General features: G+C 41.2%; 1 protein-coding gene across 4 annotated transcripts; it reads right to left on the bottom strand.

The window, feature by feature from the left end:
- Positions 1-134: 134 nt before the first annotated feature.
- Positions 135-20,964, bottom strand: LOC110524847 (phosphate carrier protein, mitochondrial). Of its 4 annotated transcripts, none has more exons than XM_021604811.2 (8): positions 20,476-20,964; positions 20,056-20,219; positions 16,649-16,773; positions 12,720-12,899; positions 10,050-10,231; positions 6,067-6,239; positions 1,725-1,835; positions 135-780 (listed from the first exon to the last, which is right to left on the bottom strand). In XM_021604811.2, exons 2-8 carry the CDS (start codon positions 20,201-20,203, stop codon positions 620-622), a joined length of 1,080 nt encoding a protein of 359 aa, XP_021460486.1. In that variant the 5' UTR covers positions 20,204-20,219; positions 20,476-20,964; the 3' UTR covers positions 135-619. The 4 variants fall into 4 exon arrangements, with proteins under 4 accessions (XP_021460486.1, XP_021460480.2, XP_021460493.1 ...); XM_021604805.2 differs by lacking the exon at positions 16,649-16,773 and adding an exon at positions 13,246-13,373 and having other exon boundaries at positions 20,476-20,962; XM_021604818.2 differs by lacking the exons at positions 16,649-16,773; positions 20,476-20,964 and adding an exon at positions 13,246-13,373 and having other exon boundaries at positions 20,016-20,219.
- Positions 20,965-24,208: the final 3,244 nt, after the last annotated feature.

Raw genomic sequence — 24,208 nt, 5'->3', positions numbered from 1 at the left:
AGTACCTCATATTTAAAACAGATAACTAAAATCACAACTACTGGCAATGGTCAGTCTGTAAAGAGGCATCTAAAGTGGAATCAAAACATTACCTTCCTTATCAGCCACAATCCTTGAAAAACAAGACAAAACACTGTTGTTTCCACATTTATTAGAACATTGACCAACTATGGTGGGGTGTTAAAACCTGATTGCATTCATGTCGTAGTCTTTCCTCTATACCCCCACAGGGGGGAACCATCTTCCCTCTTATATTTTAGTATGCCTAATGAATCATTACCAATGACCAGTTGGGCTGGGGACAATTACATTTCTATTCAATCAATTCAGGAAGTAAACTGAAATTCCAATTACCTTCCATTCAATTAAGAACATTTGCATTTAAAATTATAATTGAAGTTTACGTCTAGAACTGACACGGAATTAAAATTGAATCAACCCCAATCCTGCTGATCAGTAGCCCAGCCCAGTGTAGGTGGCTATGACTATAGCAGGTAGAGAGCGGTGTGCTAGGCGGTTGTTAACTGAAGGATGTGTTTGATAAGGCCGCTGTCTTACATCTTTTGATAAGGCCGCTATTTTGAATTGCTATTTGTTGATAAAGCCGATATTTGTTTCGTTACTCGGTGAGGCCAAGCTTCTTCTTGAGGGACTCGGGCATCTCTGGGGGAGGGGGACGGGGCAGGCGGAAGTAGACCTTCACAGAGTCGTAGATGAACCACTGCAGGGCGGTCAGGGTACCGATCATGATGATACGGGCCACCAGACCCTTCCACACACCTGAGAAGGAAGGACGAACAGAGGGAAGAAAGAGCAAGATAAATAAAGGCAAACTGTTTAAACTCCGATCAAATTGAGATATTTGAATATCCCATTACACCATTTAAAAATATCAAAGGTCAACGACTAATGATGGTTACTCTGAGACAGGTGGTAATAGGTACTGCAAGTCTGCACTGGTAGTATTCGAGCGAGGCTGCCAGTGCAGGTAATGGGCTGGGGAGCAGGTAGACTGTTCGCACAGGCCATTGACTCAAGCAACTGTCCAGCCAGAAAGCTGCCTGGGGCACCTGGGCTGGAGCTGCAATCAGCCCTCAGAGAGAGATCTAAGGAGTGTGTTGGAAACCTCAGTGTTTTTACTGCAAAGTTAACACCATCAATCTACATTCTAAACCAGTGGTTCTTAACTGGTTGTGCCTCAAGACCCAAATTCAACCAGGTTGTCTCAGTCGCAAACCAATATTTGCGTTGCGAAAAAAGGCCATAAAAATAAATAAATCCAGATTGTGTTATGCCATGATAGTAAATGTGACAATAATATGACAAAGGAACAACATTCCCACCTTTTTCATTGTCAATAATTCAATTTTGCCCATATTATTGATTAAGAATGTTAATAAGCTTACTGGTTTGAGACCACAAAACCAACTAAACAGCGCTAATAGTTCCATATTAAAAATACTGGGATTGAAGTAAAATTGCTCAGGGATTTAATTATTCAAAAATCTAGGTTCATTATCATTTCTAAAAACGTTCTACCTGGTTTTAGTTGTTTAAATTCAATGAGCATTTTAAAATGTTTATTTAAAATCAGACACCCATTCAAAACCTCCATTTGGGTCGCAACCCACCAGCTGAGAATTGCCGTTCTAAAAACAGTTAGAATGGGCAATAGGATAGCCCGCCTTTGTCTGTAGAACTTCTGGAAAGAATCCAGTACTCACCTTTGGGTCCGAGTTTCTTGAGTACTCCGATGGCGCTGCTGCCACTCTCCTTGTTCAGTACAGACACCACAGAGTCAGCAGGGTGAGACACAATGGCACAGAACACACCAGCTGAAGGGGAGAGAACAAACACCAGGGATGTGATCAAGACAACATAGGAAATCTTGATTTTGACTAGGGCAGCAGTCTCAAACATACAGCCAAATATGGCCTGCTAACAGATTTAACGTGACCGGATTATTTTTTTATGACCATTTCTTCAATGATTTTAAATGCAGTTCATCCACCTACAGTGCATTCGGGAAAATATTCAGACCCCTTGACTTCTTCCATATTTTGTTAAGTTACAGCCTCATTCTAAAATGGATTAAATAGAACATCAATGTACACACCCCCATAACGACGAAGCGAAAACAGGATATTTGTGTGCAAATGTATTAAAAACACAAAACAGAAATATTCAGACCCTTTAGTATGAGACTCAAAATTGAGCTCAGGTTTTCATCCTGTTTACATCCTTGAGATGTTTCTTCAACTTCATTGGAGTCCACCTGTGGTAAATTCAATTGATTGGACATGATTTGGAAAGGCACACACACACACACACACACACCAATCTATATAAAAAGTTTTCAGTTGACAGTGCATGTCAGAACAAAAACCAAGCCATGAGGTCGGAGGAATTATCGGTACAGCTCCGAGACAGGATTGTGTCGAGGCACAGATCTGGGGAAGGGCACTAAAAAAGGTATGCAGCAATGAAGGTCCCAAAGAACAGTGGCCTCCATTCTTAAAAATGGAAGAAGTTTGGAACCACCGAGGCCCGGCCAAACTGAGCAATCGAGGGAGAAGGGCCTTGATCAGGGAGGTGACCAAGAACCCGATGGTCAATCTAACAGAGCTCCTCTGTGGAGATGGGCGAACCTTCCAGAAGGACAACCATCTCTGCAGCACTCCACCAAATCAGGCCTTTACGGTAGAGTGGCCAGACGGAAGCCACTCGGTGAAAAACACGACAGCCTGCTTGGAGTTTGCCAAAGGGCATCTGAAGGACTCTCAGACCATGAGAAACAAGATTTTCTGGTCTCATTAAACCAAGATTAAACTCTTTGGCCTGAATGCCAAGCGTCACGTCTGGAGGAAACCTGGCACCATCCCTACGGTGAAGCATTGTGGTGGTAGCATCATGCTGTGGGGATGTTATTCAGCGGCAGAGACTAGGAGACTAGTCAGGATCAAGGGGAAAGATGAATGGCCCAAACAGAGATCCTTGATGAGAACCTGCTGGCTTCGAGACAAGTGTCTGAATGTCCTTGAGTGCCCCAGACAAAACACAGACTTGAACCCAAATCACTGGAGAGACCTGAAATATTTTATTTAAAAAAAATGTGACCTTTATTTATGTAGGCAAGTTACTAAAGAACAAATTCTTATTTACGATGATGCCTACCCAGGCCAAACCTGAACGATGCTGGGCCAATTGTGCACCACACTATGGGACTCCCAATCACAGCCGGATGTGATACAGCCTGGATTCGAACCAGGTACTGCAGTGACACCCCTTGCGCTGAGATGCAGTGTCCTAGACCACTGCGCCACTCGGGAGCAACGCTCCCCATCCAACCTGACAGAGCTTGAGAGGATCTGCAAGAATGTGAGAAACTCCCCAAATACAGGTATGCCAAGCATCATACCCAAGACTCAAGGCTGTAATCTCTGCCAAATGTGCTTCAATAAAGTACTGAGTAAAGGGTCTGAAAACTTACGTAAATAAGGCTGATTAATAAATTGGCAAAAATGTCTATTGTTATGGGGTATTGTGTGTAGAATGAGGAAAACTATTTAAATCAATTTTATAATAAAGGCTAACTTAAATGTGGAAAAAGTCAAGGGTCTGAATACTTTCTGAATGCACTGTAAAACTGCAAATGTCTCTCTGCTCCATGGCAAAAGACTCTCATCCAAGTTGTCAGACCTTGGTGGCTTGTCATTGTTGATAGACAATTTTCACTCCTTACACACACACACACACACACACACACACACACACACACACACACACACACACACACACACACACACACACTTTACAGAATTCAAAATGACAATGCTCAACTTTCATAATTTGATCAGTTATACTTGGATGTGTAGTGGCAGCGTTTGTTGCTGGCATGTCATGCATAAATTTGCTACTCATCAAAAAAATCATTAACCTAACTGACAACATTACACATCGACAAATATTATTTACATCAATAACATAGGAATCACTACAACATTTATTGTACAACCTCACACTATATTAGGCCAAGCCATTGGAACTTTGGTTTTCCTAGATTGTGATCAATACATTCAATCGATTTGGACACTGCTTTAAAGCAAATTTCTGCAGCATTATTAAAGATGTTGATGATTTCATTCCTGTGCTGTTTTTAAATTACCCTGGTAGGTTGACTGATAACGTGAACCAGGTTGCAGGCACCAGTTACAGTTTGAAGCTTTTTCTTGAGTGGGCAGCTTGATGAAAGCCAGTCAATGTTGAAAAACACCCACAAAATATACCTCTGTTGATCACATACACTATCAAGCATTTTACCAATTATCCAGATACTGCCTGTTAGCACTTGTTGGCCAATAGCAGTTTCCCACCAGAATGGGCTTTAGGTGAGGTAGATGAAACTGTAGCCATATTACTCCAACAGTATTTAACATGATCTTCTAAGCTTTACAGGAATGTCATTCTTAATATAAAATGGCAACCCCTCCACCTTTGGCATTTGTTTTCTGTAGATGATTAAAACATTTATTGCTACCACTGTATCAAAAGGCATTATCTGAGTTTCAGAGATCGTCAGAATGAAAGTCATCTGTTACTAGCAAATTATTGATTTCATGAGCTACATATGCTACATATGTTAACGTGGGCTATTTTTTAGCACTTTCCTGGGATGCTTGATTGTTTTTGTTGCTTTACTGGGAAGCTTAACAGAAGTAGACATGCTCATGTTATTTATGTTAGTGCAGGGTGAGCTGCACACAGTGGACTTCCTACTAACGGCACACCACCTCAGTGCTAACAGCATAACTCTGGTTCATAGGCACATGATTACTGCATACAATAGCTGTAGGATCTGTAGAGGCATTCAGGGCAGTTAGAGGGACATAAATTAGGTTACTTACATTGGGTCTTCCAACACCCCTGGGATAATGTACATTTGCTGAAGTATAATGACAACTAAGTGACACAATGGTAGGGATTAACTGAGCTGGGGTCATTGACAAGTCATTGTCTCATTGCAACCTTATAAGGCTGTGAAAGGATCCAGGAACCCAAATGACTTGTGAATTCCATCCTCCTTATAAAACGAGTGTTTCAAGAAGGTATCAAAATTGTCAATAAATGTTACCCCCACAGAGCTGCAAGTCTCATAGTTATGGAGGGCTAAAAATCTGCTGAAATGTCCAATCCCACGATTTAGGGAAGGGCACAGGGCCAGTTATTATGGAGCATTTGTTGGGGTCAAGCAGAGACCCAATCAGTTCATTAAAATCCATCTTCAGCTGTTATGAGCTGCCCTTCATAGTTCATGTGGGATTCAATTACACTATGATAGCCAAAATTTCCTGATGCAGGTTTAAAATGTTTGAGAACAGCTTATTGATGTCCTGTACTCGTGGATAGCAGAACATTTTTGCTCCAGGGACTGAGACGTTTCTTACCATTGAACTACCCAATACAACAGCTGGAGAAGGGGATGGAGAAATCCGCCCATTCCCACCCCTCACATAATCCGTTGAACCTTTCACAGACCCAGGAGAAGCAGGATAGCAAACACTTTAAAAAAAAACTTTATTTAACTAGGCAAGTCAGTTTAGAACAAATTCTTATTTACAATGACAGCCTACTGGGGAACAGTGGGTTAACTGCCTTGTTCAGGGGCAGAATGACTGATTTTTACCTTGTCAGCTCAGGGATTCGATCCAGCAACATTTCAGTTACTGGCCCAATGCTCTAACCTCTAGGCCACCCCAATCAACAAAATAAAAAACTTAGGAAACAGGAAGAAACAGGTTAAGGCGCAGGAGGTATCAGAGTTTGTGACTTGGTTGGCCCCTCCCAACATTTTGCTTAGGGCCCCAAAAGGCTAGGGCAGGCTCTGACTGCATGTCTAAGTATGGATATGGGTAAGCAGACACAAGCCAGTACAGCTCCTCATGTTGATTTTTTTTGTGGCCCCCACCAAAGTTGCTGCCCATCCCTGACCTATATGGTTGTAAATCTGTTAACATACCTATTAATCTACCATTTTCAATAAACTTCTATCCAGCATTGTGGACTCACCGATATATCCTGCCACGAAGGTGACAACCAGCTGTTCAGACTTGGAGCATTCAGCACGGGGCTTGGGGACCACATGTTTGTACAGCAGCTCTACGGTCCTCTCGAAGCAGGCAAACTTCATCATGGTGTAGGGGATCTGCCTCATCCACAGAGGTACCACACCCTTGTAGAAACTAGAGGGGACAGAGGAAGAGGTGGAGCAAATGAGTGACTTGTTGGTTTCATTGACATTTCCCACACCAGGATTAAGCCTAATTTGGAACTATATTAAAAATAAATCTTAGATTATTTGCCCATATCGTGCAGCCCTACGTGGCAGTGTGGAAATTACCTCAATTGAGCAGTGGTGTAAAGTACTTTAGTAAAAATACTTTCAAGTACTAAAGTCATTTTTTTGGTATCTGTACTTTACTATTTGACAACTTTCACTTTACTACATTCGTAAAGAAAATACTGTACTTTTTACGCGAATTGGACCCTTTTCCCTGACACCTAAAAGTACTCGTTATATTTTGAATGCTTAGTAGGACAGGAAAATGGTCCAATTCACGCACTTGTCAAGAGAACATCACTGGTCATCTACTGCCTCTGATCTGGGAGGACTCACTAAACACAAATGCTTTGTTTGTAAATTGTGTCTGAGTGTTGGAGTGTGCTCCTCGCTAGCGTAAATAATCATTTTTTAAAAAAAGAACATGATGCCATCTGTTTTGCTTAATAAGGAATTTGAAATGATTTATACTTTTGATACTTAAGTACATTTTATCAATTACACTTACTTTTGATATACTTATGTATATTTAAAACCAAAAACTTAGACTTTTACTCAAGTAGTATTTTACCGGGTGACTCACTTTTACTTGAATCATTTTCTTTTAACTCATCTTTACTTTTACTCAAGTATGACAAACTTTTCACCACTGAAATTGAGTGCAAGAATTGAGTGCAAGAAATGCAGAAATGATAGAAGTGCTGAAAATGGTTTTGACTGAAGTTCAATTGAATAGTATTTTTTTCCCCTTTATTTAACTAGGCAAGTCCGTTAAAGAACAAAGTCTTATTTTCAATGACGGCCTAGGAACGGTGGGTTAACTGCCTTGTTCAGGAGCAGAGTTTTACCTTTTCAGTTCGGGGATTCGATCTTGCAACTTTTCGACTACAAGTTCAACGCTCTAACCACTAGGCTACCTGCCACCCTGATATAAAACAATCAGAATGGATAAAGACTCATTGAAATCACTTAGAAAGTATGTGTTGCCACCCTAGGATCACTTCTACAAATGTATAACTTTTATTATTCAAAAACTAAAAATACCGTCATATTTTCTTTTTAAATACTGATGTAATATTTTGGCCATATCGCCCAGCTATTCATTTTTTGGGCCAATTTTAACAATGAAAAAGCTTTGTCTAAATTAGCCATGTTACTTTATTACACACAAGGATATACCATGACATTTGAAATGCTTAGTTTAATAACACGACAAACTTTAGAATGTAGTGTGTGTACGGCACATTGAGCTACTGATGCTTCAGACATGTGGCTAAGCTCATATTCTCTCATGGGGTACGGGGTTGTGTTTAACATGAAAAGTAATTTACCATCATAGTGCATTTAGCTCTCCGGTCAGCCTTGACAACGGTATACTATTTTCCCCACTTCCAACAGTGATCAATGCAAAACACCATTTACATTTTTTTTTGTATTTTTTTTTTAATTTATTTTTTTTTTTTACAGAATTCATTCTGAATGGCGAACATCAAACTTCTCTCACTGGCAATAGTCAAGCAAATAACTGCCGGTCTCACGGTAATTAACCGTTAATTAACATACACATTTAGCATCTCCTGTCTTCCACACATAGCCTACAAGCCACTGTTGCAGTCCTTTGGAACTTCTAAATTTGGAAAAAATCTAATAAATCCATGTCATATAGCCTAAAATCACAAAAAATCCTTTATTTTAGACAGGTCTAAAGAAACATGATGAAAATGTAGTTTATTTCAGAAGAACAGAACTCTGCGTTGTACCTTATGTTAGGCTCTGATCCAGCTATGCCATTTCGCTGTGGGCAACACTAATTTAGCAGACAATATTTGATTAGAATTCCGTGGCATTATTTTATAGCATGAAGAATACAATTTAACATAGCTGAACAAAATAAAAATAATATTTTCTCCAAACCATTTGAGGAAGTGCGCACATGCGTCTATTCTGTGTTGAGCGGTTAACAAAGAAACAGGTCCTCCTATATGCTTCATTTAGAGTTATTTATGTAACTAGTCCAACATTTGTATAAACTGTTCTGATTTTTAATACAAATTAATAAAACCACTAGCAAACCCGTTTTAAGCAATCAGCCTGATGCAACAGATGAGAATATTTAGCTTAAAATGTTGATAAACTAATATGCTATTTCTACACATTATAAGCGCAGCAATGCGCACACGGCAGTAGGATATATGCGCGACTGTTCCATAAGCAGGATAACACCATTCTCAAAACTAACCACAAACACGATTATGCATGTAATGCTTTTATTATAAAAGGTGCATTTTTATGGTGAAAATGAATCATCCCCAAACTAAAGCGGATAAACGTGTTTAATTTTAAGACGTTATTTGGCCACTTTAGTTGTGATAGAAACCTTAAAAACATATAGGCCTATGGGCTAGTCTACATGAGGTGTGCGATGATTTTAAAAAGTTGCAAAAAAAGCATGCACTGTTTGCCTTAAGCCGGGCATCATTCACAAGTGATAGGTTAATATTGTCACCCACCAAACTATTCTTGATTTAATCTTGTCTTTACATATACTAAATAATATATGCGTTACATTTCTTTTGATTTAGAATGGACCATTATCATGCACCTGTCTTGAAACAGGGACAGCGGGAAAAAAATACATATCTATGCACTTAAATAGCGAATGGATAACGCTTTTCCAATGGTTCATTTTCATGCCAGCCAGGTAGGCTGCACTCCTGTTTTAAAGAGAAGCAATGTGCTTAATATTGAGAAATAAAATATAGCAGGTCTAGCCTATAGAAAGCTGATGGGATCCTCTTTTTAACAGAGGGCTATTTAAATGTTGCGCAACATGAGCTCATTTGAAGTGTTTAATTTGATTTTCGATTACATTGGCATTGATGTCAGAGTGAGTAGAGAGACAAAGTGCGGTGTGCCAGGCAGTTAGCAAGTTTGGTAGGCTACTTATGACCATCAGCAGCATCAGAGCTTGGAGAAGCATAATTACTGTTACTAAAAACGATAACATTGAATTTGACTGCCATCATGACCGATGGTAATACGGTCACTGTAACAGCCCTAGGTGCACCTTGTGCTGGGGACAGTAAAAGGCCACAAAACAAACTGCAGTTGTGTCACAACAATGCCACAGATGTGTCAAGTTGAGGGAATTTACAATTGGCCTGATTACTACAGGAATGTCCACCAGAGCTGTTGCCAGATAATTAAATGTTCATTCCTCTACCTTAAACAGCCTCCAACGTCGTTTTAGATCATTTTGTAGTATGTCCAATTGGCCTTACAACCGCAGACCATGTGTAACCACACCAGCCCGGGTCCTCTAGATCCGGCTTCTTCACCTGCAGGGATCATCCGAGACCAGTCACCCGGATAGCTGATGAAACTGAGTGTTTCGGTCTGTAATAATAATGCCCTTTTGTGGTGGAAAACCCATTCTGGTTGGCTGGGCCTCGCTTTTAAGTGGGTGGGCCTATGTTTCAGCCCCTGCCCTGTCATGTGAAATCCATAGATTAGGCCGTAATTTATTTAATCAGACCGATTTCCTTATATGAACTGTAACTCAGTAATATCTTAGAAAATTGTTGCATGTTGCATTTATATTTTTGTTCAGTATAGTACTTCACTGATTATACAAATCCAGACCAACATCAAAGGGTTACGGCTAAGCAGAAGGTAGTGAAATGTGACCGGCTGATTTAGTTGGGATACTCACGCCCAGATGCCCTCCTCTGCGAACATCTTGGGGGCACACTGTCTGAGGTTGCTGGCGTAGCCAGGGCAGGTCTGGATACGTACTTTACACGCCTCCATAGGGGCCAGGGCGATGTCAGCAAAGAACTCAGCACTGGCAGACGCAGCCAGGTAGAGGGAGGTCCTCCACAGATAGGTGTTTTCCTGGGGAAGGCAGACTGGGAGGTTAGGAGTTGAAGACGAAGTGTACATCCCTAGACACAATGTAAATCATAATGAGTTGTCAAAATGGGAGGAGATGAACAACTATTCTTCAGCTCTTTCTCAATTCATCTTTACTTGATTGCCTTGCTTTCTCTCGCCTCGCCTCCTTTTCAAAGCGTATTATTAAAAGGTCTGATACAGTTGGTGTCAAGGAGATAGGATGCGATGAATCACGGAACAACTCATTGAGATGGAGCCTTTCTGTGCCACTGATGACAACCTTATTTCAGTATTAATTAATTAGCTGGAACTGGGAAGTGTTTTGGTTCGAATGGTAACATCGACTTCAACGGCGTGAGGCTGAGAAGTGCAGCGAGAGGATTGCGGAGATAGCAGAGGCCCGTAGTGATGAGAACTACTACTCTGACAATTACAGATGTGTGGTGGGATTTCTGGTGCCAGCAGATGTACCCACTTGGGTGATGCCCTGGCTACACATTGGTAGTGCAGAGCAGTTATTATAAAAACAATTACAGGGCAGATCAGATTTAACATAGCAGCTCAAATTTAATCTTCTGCATCGTTTCCAATCCCCCATACTGTTTAGTAAAATAAAATATTTGTAAAATGTATTTCTTTATTATTTGCCCCCAACCCTTTCCCTAATTGGAGTGAACTAACACACATAGGCTTCTACAGCCAGCTTATACACTGCATTCGGAAAGTATTCAGACCCCTTGACTTTTTCCACATTTTATTACGTTACAGCCTTATTCTAAAAATAATTACATTTCTCTCCCCCATCTATCTACAAACAAAACACTGTAATGACAAAGCAAAAACAGGTTGACATTTTTCAAAAAAACACGACGGAAATATGACATTTCCATATATATTCATAACCTTTACTCAGTACTCAGCAACTTTGGCAGCGATTACAGCCCAGAGTCTTCTTGGGTATGATGTTAAAAACTTGGCACACCTGTATTTGGGGAGTTTCTCCCATTTCTCTCTGCAGATCCTCTCAAGTTCTGTCAGGTTGGATGGGGAGTGTCACTGCACTGCCATTTTCAGGTCTCTCCAGAGATGTTCGATTGGGTTCAAATCTGTGCTTTGGCTGGGCCACTCAAGGACATTCAGAGACTTGTCCCAAAACCACTCCTGCGTTGTCTTGGCTGTGTGCTCAGAGTCATTGTCCTGTTGGAAGGTGAACCATCTGAGGTCTTGAGCAGGTTTTCATAGTGGATCTCTGTACTTCGCTCCGTTCATATTTCCCTCGATCCTGACTAGTCTCCCAGTCCCTGCGGCTGAAAAACATCCCCACAGCATGATGCTGTCACTACGCTTCACTCTAGGGATGGTGCCAGGTTTCCTCCAGAAGTGACACTTGGCATTCAATCTTGGTTTTATCAGACAAGAGAATCCTGTTTTTAATGGTCTGAGAGTCGTTTAGGTGCCTTCTGGCAAAGTTCTCCCATCTCCACAGAGAAGCTCTGGAGGTCTGTCAAAGTAACCATCTGCTTTTTTTAGACAGCTCAAGGAAGAGTTTTGGTAGTTCCAAACTTCGTCCATTTAAGAATGGAGGCCACCGCGTTCTTGGGGACCTTCAATGCTGCAGACATTTTTTGGTAACCTTCCCCAAATCTGTGCCTCAACATAATCCTGTCTCGGAGCTCTACAGACAATTCCTTCGACCTCATGGCTTGGTTTTGGCTCTGACATGCGCAGTCAACTGTGGGACCTTATTATAGACAGGTGTGTGCCTTTCCAAAGCATGTCCAATCAATTGAGATTTACCACAGGTGGACTCCAATCAAGTTGTAGAAACATCAAGGATGATCAATGGAAACAGGATGTACCCAAGCTCAATTTCAAGTCTCATAGCAAAGGGTCTGAGAACTATGTTTTGTTTTTTTTAATACATTTGCAAAAATTCTAAAAACCTGTTTTCACTTGGTCATTATGGTGTATTATGTGTAGACTGACAATGAAAGAAAAGTATTGAATCCATTTTAGAATAAGGCTGTAATGCAACAAAATTTGGCTAAGGGGAAGGGGTCTGAATACTTTCCGAATGCAATGTACATACTATATACATTTTACGGACACAATGTATTTTACAACAGTTATTATCTTCTATTTGCCATATATTTCTAACTGTGCTGTTTCACAAAAGTTCTGAAACAGACAGAATATTTTACATTAGTCCCCTTGTTTTTAGTCCCACCCTTCAGCTCCACTCAACCCCTCCAATCTATATCTTAACACCATCCAATTTGTTCTTATATAGTGTAAAGCAGTGTTTCACAAATACGGTCTGCGAATACCCGCAACATATTTTTGTGTGGCCCCGGACAAGCATCCTGAATCTAACCCCATGAGAAGCTCGAACAGGTGTTTTTTTCTGTGGCTACACCATAGTGCAAATTAAACAAAATAAACCATTAACATTATTTTCATAGTCATCAATTACTTAGTAACGACTTACCTCTCCGATAAAATCGCTGTAGGTGATCTTGAACACCTCATAGAAGCCAAACTTGCAGAGACCCTGCATGGAGTAGCCGATGAAAGTAGGAGCCCAGCCCTTAGCCAGCCCCCGCATGCCATCCTCCTTTATGGTGATGGAGAAGCCCTTGAAGATGCTCTTGTACTTGTCTGGGTCCACCTAGACAACCCATTCAAAACAGATTGGTTAATGGATGTGAACTAGTAGTAGTGGTTTTGAGGGGGGAAATAATACTTGGGAGGTCCTTGTAAAGAAAATGCACTAAATACTACAGAAATACACAACACTACAGGGCCAGCCATACCACTCAATGTTTTATCACTTTACAAGGGTTGGGGCAAATTACATTACAATGCAGGAAGTAAATTGAAAAGGTACATCTACAATGGAATTTCAGTTTTACTTCCCGAATAGAAATGGAATTAACCCCAACTCCGCAATGTATGCATTATTCCAGTCCAGTACACTCATTACAGCTCAGAGAGACATTAGCTGAGATACAGACCTGCAGACGGCACTTGACCAGGTCGAGGGGTACGACTGCCGTGTGTGTAATCCCACAGCTGAGGATGCCACCGAAGCCGCACAAGGCATAGTATTTCATAGAGCCAAACTCGCAGCTAATTTCAGAATCTAGAGCAGACAGAACACAATACAAAACAGACAACACACCATGCACTTAGATAACAAAGGGAGCCATGCTAGGAATTGGAATTTCTCACACCACAACGTTAGCAATCCTGCCAAGGCTTGCAAACAGATGACAGACTGTTTGGTCAAGTATGTTTTCTAGGCCAGCGATTCTGAACTAGTGGGTCAAAATGAGGATTTGAATGCGCTGGTGTCTAAATTAGTCAAATATATATATACACTCCAGTCTGAACTTGAACAACTTAAACCAGGTAGAACGTGTAGAAATGTTTTTATTAATCTAGGGAAATCAGTTAAAACCAAATTCTTATTTACAATGACAGCCTTTCCCGGGCCAAAACCCAACAACGCTGGGCCAATTGTGCACCGCCCTATGGGATTCCCAATCACGCCCAGTTGTGATACATGCTGGAATCGAACCAGGGTCTGTAGGGACACCTCTAACACTGAGATGCAGTGCCTTAGACCGGGCCCTTGCATCTTTAATAACTTAATCCCTGAACAATTTTTCTTCAATCACAATATACACTGCTCAAAAAAATAAAGGGAACACTTAAACAACACAATGTAACTCCAAGTCAATCACACTTCTGTGAAATCAAACTGTCCACTTAGGAAGCAACACTGATTGACAATAAATTTCACATGCTGTTGTGCAAATGGAATAGACAACAGGTGGAAATTATAGGCAATTAGCAAGACACCCCCAATAAAGGAGTGGTTCTGCAGGTGGTGACCACAGACCACTTCTCAGTTCCTATGCTTCCTGGCTGATGTTTTGGTCACTTTTGAATGCTGGCGGTGCTTTCACTCTAGTGGTAGCATGAGACGGAGTCTACAACCCACACAAGTGGCTCAGGTAGTGCAGCTCATCCAGGATGGCACATCAATGCGAGCTGTGGCAAGAAAGTTTGCTGTGTCTGTCAGGTAGTGTCCAGAGCATGGAGGCGCTACCAGGAGACAGGCCAGTACATCAGGAGACGTGGAGGAGGCCGTAGGAGGGCAACAACCCAGCAGCAGGACCGCTACCTCCGCCTTTGTGCAAGGAGGAGCACTGCCAGAGCCCTGCAAAATGACCTCCAGCAGGCCGCAAATGTGCATGTGTCTGCTCAAACGGTCAGAAACAGACTCCATGAGGGTGGTATGAGGACCCGACGTCCACAGGTGGGGGTTGTGCTTACAGCCCAACACCGTGCAGGACGTTTGGCATTTGCCAGAGAACACCAAGATTGGCAAATTCGCCACTGGCGCCCTGTGCTCTTCACAGATGAAAGCAGGTTCACACTGAGCACGTGACAGACGTGACAGAGTCTGGAGACACCGTGGAGAACGTTCTGCTGCCTGCAACATCCTCCAGCATGACCGGTTTGGCGGTGGGTCAGTCATGGTGTGGGGTGGCATTTCTTTGGGGGGCCGCACAGCCCTCCATGTGCTCGCCAGAGGTAGCCTGACTGCCATTAGGTACCGAGATGAGATCCTCAGACCCCTTGTGAGACCATATGCTGGTGCGGTTGGCCCTGTGTTCCTCCTAATCCAAGACAACGCTAGACCTCATGTGGCTGGAGTGTGTCAGCAGTTCCTGCAAGAGGAAGGCATTGATGCTATGGACTGGCCCGCCCGTTCCCCAGACCTGAATCCAATTGAGCACATCTGGGACATCATGTCTCGCTCCATCCACCAACGCCACATTGCACCACAGACTGTCCAGGAGTTGGCGGATGCTTTAGTCCAGGTCTGTGAGGAGATCCCTCATGAGACCATCCGCCACCTCATCAGGAGCATTCCCAGGCGTTGTAGGGAGGTCATACAGGCACGTGGAGGCCACACATACTACTGAGGCTCATTTTGACTTGTTTTAAGGACATTACATCAAAGTTGGATCAGCCTGTAGTGTGGTTTTCCACTTTAATTTTGAGTGAGACTCCAAAGCCAGACCTCCATGGGTTGATAAATTTGACTTCCATTGATCAAAATCACACAAAAATGTTGTCAGCACATTCAACTATGTAAAGAAAAAAGTATTTCATAAGAATATTTCCTTCATTCAGATCTAGGATGTGTTATTTTAGTGTTCCCTTTATTTTTTTGATAGATAGAGAGAGCGCGCCATTAGCAGCACCAGTTTGGTTGATTTTGTGATCTAAAATCAGTGTGTTTATTAACATTCCTCATCCAGAATATGGGCAAAATTGTATTATTGACAATGAGGTAGGAATGTTGTTCCCTTGTCATATAATTACTACATTTAATATCACCATAGCATGAAAAATCGTTCCCCAGATTGTATTTTGCCAATTATTTTTCGTGATGTGAATATTGGGTCGCAACCAGACAGCATTGTTCAATTTGGGTCCAGCGGCAAAACCAGTTGAGAACCACTGCTCCAGGCCGTCCTCCTGAATGTGTATGCTGGCACAGTGGATAATTATTTCTGCCTGAAACTTCTGAGTGGTATTAACATATGAATTCATGTTAATTGCAAGGTGATGGTGAGTAATATCAAAAACAAGGCACGAATACATAATATGTCCAATTTATTCCTGTACTCACACCAGGGCCTGCATTTATGGCTTTGAGATCATAATATACAAGATTACATGGATGGGGGGGGGGGGGGGGGGTGGAGCATGATCCTAGATCAGGAATCCTACTCTGAGAAACTTTATGAATACAGGCTCAGGACACCAGCATTAATTTAGAAAACTTCCCCTGCAAGTATGGTAGACTTAACTCCAGGCTGGTTTTTAATAAGGAGGATGTCCTGTCCTAGCCTGGAAATTGTCTGCAGTTGTTGCTAAGCTAAAGGTCACTGAAGTTGAATGGATGTGGGTACAATATCAAATTGCTGATTGGGCACAGAGAAAGGGCAAGTGCAGTCTGAGGTCATAGATTAAAGGACAATGTATTAATAAAATGCACCTTCAAGTTCTGTTAAGGCTCAGACTTCACTCCCTCCTGTTAATGTTTTAAGCTGGTTCACAGCTCACTTGACCCCCTTTGACTTATTTATTATAGCTCCTAGTGGAGCAAAGGACCTAAACAGTCTCCAGCTCAAACATGCAAATGAAATAGGCCTAATGATAACAGGTTACATTTATTTCAGCAAATTAGTTGTAACTCAAAATATTCCTGCAAACTGTTATTTGTGTGATCTTAGTCTTGGTGAAAGTCAGTTATTTTGGATGATGTCGTCTTGTGGTGAAATCCACAGCACAATATCCATTCCATGCCATGCAACCACTGGCGGGCCAACAGACCTGCAACCTGCACTTGACGAGGTCAAGGGGCACCAAAGCTGTGTGTGTGGTACCACAGCTCAGGATCCCACCGATGCCACACATAATGAAATAATGTGAGGAGCCAAACTCACAACTGTCTCCCTCTGAGGAAAATAAAGAATTGGGGTTCTTTCACAGATGGAAGGGGGAACAAAATGTGTGCACTGTAATAGTAGGCCTACTCTTTAGTAGGGTAGTTGATGCATAGACCTGACATCATAAAACATTCAGTTCAACTCAGTGAAGACCATAGCTGTGTTCAAATACCCATACTAACATAATGTATACTACATACTTAATGTGTATATACACTACATACAATAAGTTCATTTTAGTATACAGTTGTGGCCAAATGTTTTGAGAATGACACAAATATTAATTTTCACAAAGTTTGCTGCTTCAGTGTCTTTAGATATTTTGTCAGATGTTACTATGGAATACTGGCAATGGACACAAAATATCGATGTTTTGTTCCCCGAGCCACTTAGTTATCACTTTTGCCTTATGGCAAGGTGCTCCATCATGCTGGAAAAGGCATTATTCGTCACCAAACTGTTCCTGGATGGTTGGGAGAAGTTGCTCTCGGAGGATGTGTTGCTACCAGCCTTTATTCATGGCTGTGTTCTTAGGCAAAATTGTGAGTGAGCCCACTCCCTTGGCTGAGAAGCAACCTCACACATGAATGGTCTCAGGATGCTTTACTGTTGGCATGACACAGGACCGATGGTAGAGCTCACCTGGTTTTCTCCGGACAAGCTTTTTTACGGATGCCCCAAACAATCAGAAAAGGGATTCATCAGAGAAAATGATTTTACCCCAGTCCTCAGCAGTCCAATCCTTGTACCTTTTGCAGAATATCAGTCTGTCCCTGATGTTTTTCCTGGAGAGAAGTGGCTTCTTCGCTGCCCTTCTTGACACCAGGCCATCCTCCAAAAGTCTTTGCCTCACTGTGCGTGCAGATGCACTCACACCTGCCTGCTGCCATTCCTGAGCAAGCTCTGTACTGGTGGTGCCCCGATCCCGCAGCTGAATCAAATTTAGGAGACGGTCCTGGCGCTTGCTGGACTTTCTTGGGCGCCCTGAAGCCTTCTTCACAAGAATTGAACCGCTCTCCTTGAAGTTCCTGATGATCTGATAAATGGTTGATTTAGGTGCAATATCCTTGCCTGTGAAGCCCTTTTTGAGCAAAGCAATGATGATGGCACGTGTTTCCTTGCAGGTAACAATGGTTGACAAAGGAAGAACAATGATTCCAAGCACCACCCTCCTTTTGAAGCTTCCAGTCTGTTATTCAAACTCAATCAGCATAACAGAGTGATCTTCAGCCTTGTCCTCATCAACACTCATACCTGTGTTAACGAGAGAATCACTGACATGATGTCAGCTGGTCCTTTTGTGGAAGGGCTGAAATGCAGTGGAAATGTTTTTGGGTGATTCAGTTCATTTGTATGGCAAAGAGGGGCTTTGCAATTAATCTGATCACTCTTCATAACATTCTGGAGTATATGCAAATTGCCATCATACAAACTGAAGCAGCAGAATTTGAAAATTAATATTTGTGTCATTCTGAAAACTTTTGGCCACGACTGTACTGAAAAAGAATGGATTTAAATATGCTTTTTTGCCAATGTTTCCTGACAACGTGTGTTGCGCGTTCGTAAATCATCAGTTATTCTGTGCTCTGGTACACTCAGATGAAAGTTCTGAAATCAGAGTAGATAGCCAGAGAGAATTTACGAATGCACCCGAATGTCCATTGAGAACACAACTATACCACTTAGCTAAGAATGACGGGAATAATGACATCAACAAACGTTGGGTAGTTAGTTAGATAGCATATAGTTAATATACTGGCAAGTTTGATGTATTAGTTGCCAACTAACATTAGGTAGCTAGCTAACATACCAGTACATACTGCTGTAATGATATGCTGTTTCATAAGGATAGCGTAGCTAACAAATTGATGCCAACATAACGTGTAAGGTAAAAGTCATTTCTTTAGTACATTGCCCAACATTTGTCATAATTAGTTAAAACAATGAATTTGTATCTGCTCGTTGGACTTCGGCTGCATATTTTCTTTAAATCTCAAAACGATGTGAATCCACACCCTTTTTGTGAATGATTTCATTACGGGCCCTAAAAGCACAAAATATGTCCCCTGTTTGCATACTTCATACTTTGGCGAATGTAGTACGACATCCGGGAACTTTTGGTATACTAACTATATCCAATAAGCATACTATATAATCAATTTACGTCACAAATATGAGTATTCAAACACAGCTCATGTCTTTTTCTAGTACTGGGCCTTTCACAGGTGCCTCGTATTCTATTTAAGCGGATAAATTCCGTGGATACAGAGCGAAATCACCTTCATGACTGCGTTAAAATACTGTCTAACTACATGGACTCATGTGAACTGTAAGTCAGACTTATCTGATAATAGTAAATAAACTGGTGGTAAAATGGTATCCTATCTGCCTCATCTATTTGAGTGTGTCAAGTTTCATTACAAACACCACACATGAATCACTAACTGATAGTCAGTATATGGTAGCCGCTGTAAAATAAGCACAGGCCTACATCAAGTCCATAATTTGAGACCTTTAGTAATTGGGAGACTTCCAAACTCACATGGTAAGGCGATAACATAACACCCAATGCAGAACCTATACTCAAGTCTTATTTCAATAATGACATTTGCCCCTATGTGTTAGTCAACTTTTTTGTAACTAAGAAATCCTAGGCTGTTGCAGTATTTACTTGGTGAAGGACTACCTTTGCCAGGGACATAACGTTAGTTAGATAATATTACATTAGGCCTAATATAAGGTTGTACTGCATGTGTAGGTAAGTAGCTTAATTCAGCATAAAGGGGGCTGAGCCCTAGAAATACTTGCTATTTTCTTCGTTAGCTTCCTATTCAAATTCTCAAGATTTTTCTGCAGACTTGAAGCTAGATAGTAATAATTTGCACTGCCAAAGTTACTGGCCTAAAAAAACGTTGTCCTTGCCGTGTCCTCTGCAGGGCCCCTGCTCAAAACGAAGTAGTGTCTAGAATGGGTTTGCGCAGAGGCCAAAAGCAAAGCAAAAGACGGCTTCGAGCACAATGGTGCCAGATATTCAGATAAGCTAACATTTATTGGTGTGTAATCAATCACCAATGACTTTATTTAGCTATATACGAAGGTAATCACTGATAAGCAGAGTGATAAGACAGTTCACTTCGCGTTCGTTCAAAAACCCATCCCACACTGGACAAAAGTTAGTGGTTGGCAACATTTGCAACTCAATTAGGGTCAGCATTCTAGCTAACGTTAGGTGGTTAAAACGCCTAACTTACCCAGCTCGGTAGCATATCTAGCATGCACCACTCGGCTTACCCGCCACTGCAGCGGCGGCCAGCGTGCGTTTGCTTAGTCCATGTTCGGCAGCAAGGTTTTGTGACGGTTCCTCGACTTTTTGTAGCGTGAACAGCGGTGCGCTGAAGGGGTTCGCCCGCGCCAACTGTGTCAGCGAGTTGGGGTACATTGTTCAGTACGGGTGGCTGTGGGGCATAAATAAAGACAACGTGGTTAGCTAGCTAACAAAACAATGACAGTGGCTGAAACGAAATGCATACGTTTGTCTAGGAATCCAACTAGCGAACTCTGGAACGTAGCTAAACTAGTTAGCCAACATTTGCTAGCTTCCCTTTGTTCTCTAAACCAATATTCTTGTTTTTAGCAATGTCTTCAACCAGAACAAATGTTACTGCACGCAAAGTATAAATTCGCAAGAAGTTAGCTATGCATTTTCCTCACCAGCAGGCTTTCAGTCGCAAAATGGCGCGGCCGTCCTTTACCATCGGCGAATCTTAGAGGTCGTGAGGGTACTTACTTGACTGACAATAGTCAGCTGAGATAGAAAGATGTGAGTTTTATTGATTCATTTAATCTGGTAGGCTACACATTCAGAGCTAAAAGTTGAATTGCCGTATAGGCCGACAGACAAAGAGAACAAAATAAAAGTAGACAACAATTGAGTAGATTAAAACAAAGAAATTGATGGAGATGAAGCCAGCTTCATTCTTCTTTGGGGTTTATGGCGAACTACAATCAAAAGGTGTAGGTAGTGTCGCTACCAACTGGAAGGGGATAACAAAAATATAAGTAAATTCCATACGGGGAAGGGACATTTAACATCAATCCCCATACACTACAAAAAATAGATTTCCAAAAACATATACATTCCCACTCATTAATTTTAAAACGAAAATACCCTGCTCAGGCTCTGGTGCCTGAAAAGGTGGGAACGCAGGAAATAGTGCTTCATGGAGTAAATAAACCCAGAAAAGAGTTCAACTGCAGAAACAATTATGTTCATCCTCTGTGACTTGCTTTCAATTTATTGCTTCTTTTTTTTTTTTACCTTTATTTTACTAGGCAAGTCAGTTAAGAACAAATTCTTATTTTCAATGACAGCCTAGGAACAATGGGTTAACTGCCTGTTCAGGGGCAGAACGACAGATTTGTACCTTGTCAGCTCGGGGATTTGTAATGTACACACATGTACATACAAAATCTGATATTTTCTACAAAATCACTTACATTTCAATAGCTCTTCATCCACGTGACTTAGCCACCTCATATCAACTGCCCATCATTCCTTTTATAGAGGCATGTTGCATACCCTTTTGTTCTCATAAAAATATACCATTATTTAAATATATTTACAAACTCACTTAAAATTATTCAACGGCACCTTGACAATGTAATATAGACACACCAAACCAACTTTGTGTTGTTCACAGGGCAGGGACACACATTGCACAACCTTTTGTTTTTCCCATAAAGCAACATTAGAGCCTTAACTCTCTGACTACCTCAGTTTCTCACAAGGGTTGGAGGAACTGGTTCAGGGAACAGAAAATAAGAAATAATTCAATCATTTGAGGAACAGAACCTGAACTGAAAACCAAAGTGATCTATACTTTTCTGGAACATAACCGTTATTTTAAAGCATGGGAAATGGTTAATAACTTTCTTTAACGTTCCAGGATTTTTTTCCCCAATCTCACAAAAATCACAACAAAGCACCCTCACTCTGTCCCTCAGAAACATATTCCAGCATCTGCTCTGGCCCATCGTTAAACCAACGCGGGAGTTCAAGGACATTCAAAGTTCCTCCATAGAAGGCGCTTCTCTGTAGGTATAATTCTGTGGGCCTAATTCAGATAATGCATGTCATTCCTCCATAATCCTCTCTCCTCACCCACAAAATGTCAGTTGCACTGTGTGTGTTTGTCTTTCATTATGATTAAACAATGCTGCTACGACAAATACAATTTGCTCTTAAGGACTTTCCTATACAGATTGTATCGCTCACCCGCTCCACAGAAAGCTGTTCTATCTGCACTGATTGGTTTAGCAATTTAATGTCAAGCTAAATGTACAGTGTAAAAAATGACCCACGGGTTTAGTAAATATTGCAAAAGAAAATCAATAATTTGTACTTAAAATAATAGGATGCTGACAACACCATGATCCGAGAGGACCTCGTTCAGCATGTGATGGTGTCATGTGATCAAGGAGCACTGTGAAGGATCTCCATCGAAGGAGCAGAGGTCCTGGCTGGTATTCCCAGTCTTACACAGTCATGTAACTTGCTTATGGGCCTCAGATTTAAGCCATAGATAAGGTACCCCAAAGAACTGAAGTATACCTTTTGAGGTGGTCCAACAAGTATTCTTTGAACTTGATGATCTTAGGACATGGGTCCAAGCTCTAAAAATGAAGTTACTTGTTTTCAGAGATATCTAAAGATATCTGAGAACTCTCAAATGGCCACTCACAAACTGTGGTCTAAACCCTACTCAGTAAGCTGAAAAGCTAGGTGGTATAGGAGCTACAATTTACATGATGCTCTTTGCCAGGTGAAGTCATAAGAGACATTGTGAATTCCTGTTTAAAAAAACTTTGTTATAAAACTTACTCCATATGCACTAGTGGATATCTGAGTTTTTTTGTCAGGTGCAAGCTATCTGGATGTAACTTTACCTAAGGAGGCAAGGTATAGTTATACCCAGAATGCTTACAGATGATTGTAATGGCTGGCTGAAGGACTGGACCAAAGTGCAGCATGGTAAGCGTACATTTTCTCTTTATTCAAAAATGACCCCGACAAAACGAAGAACAAAAACCAAACCGTGAAGCTTTGGGCTATGTGCCCTGAACAAAGACAAAGTTAACTTCCCACAAAACAGGTGGGGGAAAAGGGTACCTAAGTATGGTTCTCAATCAGAGACAACGATAGACAGCCTCTGATTGAGAACCACACCCGGCCAAACACATAGAAATAGAAAATCATAGAACATTGACTGCCCACCCAAACCACACCCTAACACTGTTTCTTTTAGCATATTCCCTTGTATAGAAATAATATTTTTTCTAAATGATCCCAAGTATATTGAGGTAACTATTTGCATCAGCTTTTAAGTATAGTTGTTAGTATATATTTGAGTAGTAGGAACCCAATTTAAATACATTTTACTAACCTGAGTACCACAAGTAACTGAGTAAAAAACATTTGTAGATAAAACAGAATATCAATCACGATACTGAGTAAATTCAGCAAATTAAACTTACAATATTAGTTCTGTAACTGATTACATTAAGTATCTGAAACTTAGTTCTGGGACTTGAAGGACTTAAGCAGGTAAAAAAAAAACAGTTCTGAACCTGATAAAATTAAGTTGAATGAAACGGACACCTCACAAGTCCTCAACTGGCAGCTTCAATAAATAGTACCCGCAAAACACCAGTCTCAACGTCAACAGTTAAGAGGCGACTTCGGGATGCTGGCCTTCTAGGCAGAGTTGCAAAGAAAAATACATATCTCAGACTGGCCAATAAAAATAAAAGATTAAGATTGGCAAAAGAACACAGACAGAGGAACTCTGCCTAGAAGGCCAGCCTCCCGGAGTCGCCTCTTCACTGTTGATGTTGAGACTGGTGTTTTGCGGGTACTATTTAATGAAGCTGCCAGTTGAAGACTTGTGAGGCGTCTGTTTCTCAACCTAAACACTCTAATGTACTTGTCATCTTGCTCAGTTGTTCCAGCTTGTGCTGTTCTGTGAACACAGCGTTGTACGTAATCTTCAGTTTCTTGGCAATTTCTTGCATGGACTAGCCTTCATTTCTTGAACAAGAATAGACAGACGAGTTTCAGAAGAAAGTTCTTTGTTTCTGGCCACTTTAAGCTTGTAATCGAACCCACAAATGCTGATGCTCCAGATACTCAACTAGTCTAAAGAAGGCTTCTTTAATCAGAACAACAGTTTTCAGCTGTGCTAGCATAATTGCAAAATAATTTTCTAATGATCACTTAGCCTTTTAAAATGGTGAACTTGGATTAGCTAACACAACGTGCCATTGGAACACAGGAGTGATGGTTGCTGATAATGGGCCCCTGTACGCCTATGTAGATATTCCATAAAAAATTAGCCGTTTCCAACTACAATTGTCATTTACAACATCAACAATGTCTACACTGTAT

Source organism: Oncorhynchus mykiss, chromosome 1 (assembly GCF_013265735.2).
Source record: "Oncorhynchus mykiss isolate Arlee chromosome 1, USDA_OmykA_1.1, whole genome shotgun sequence".
Lineage (NCBI taxonomy): Eukaryota > Metazoa > Chordata > Actinopteri > Salmoniformes > Salmonidae > Oncorhynchus > Oncorhynchus mykiss.
The sequence above is the reverse complement of the archived record's forward strand: the minus strand, read 5'-3'. Positions and strand labels throughout refer to the sequence as shown.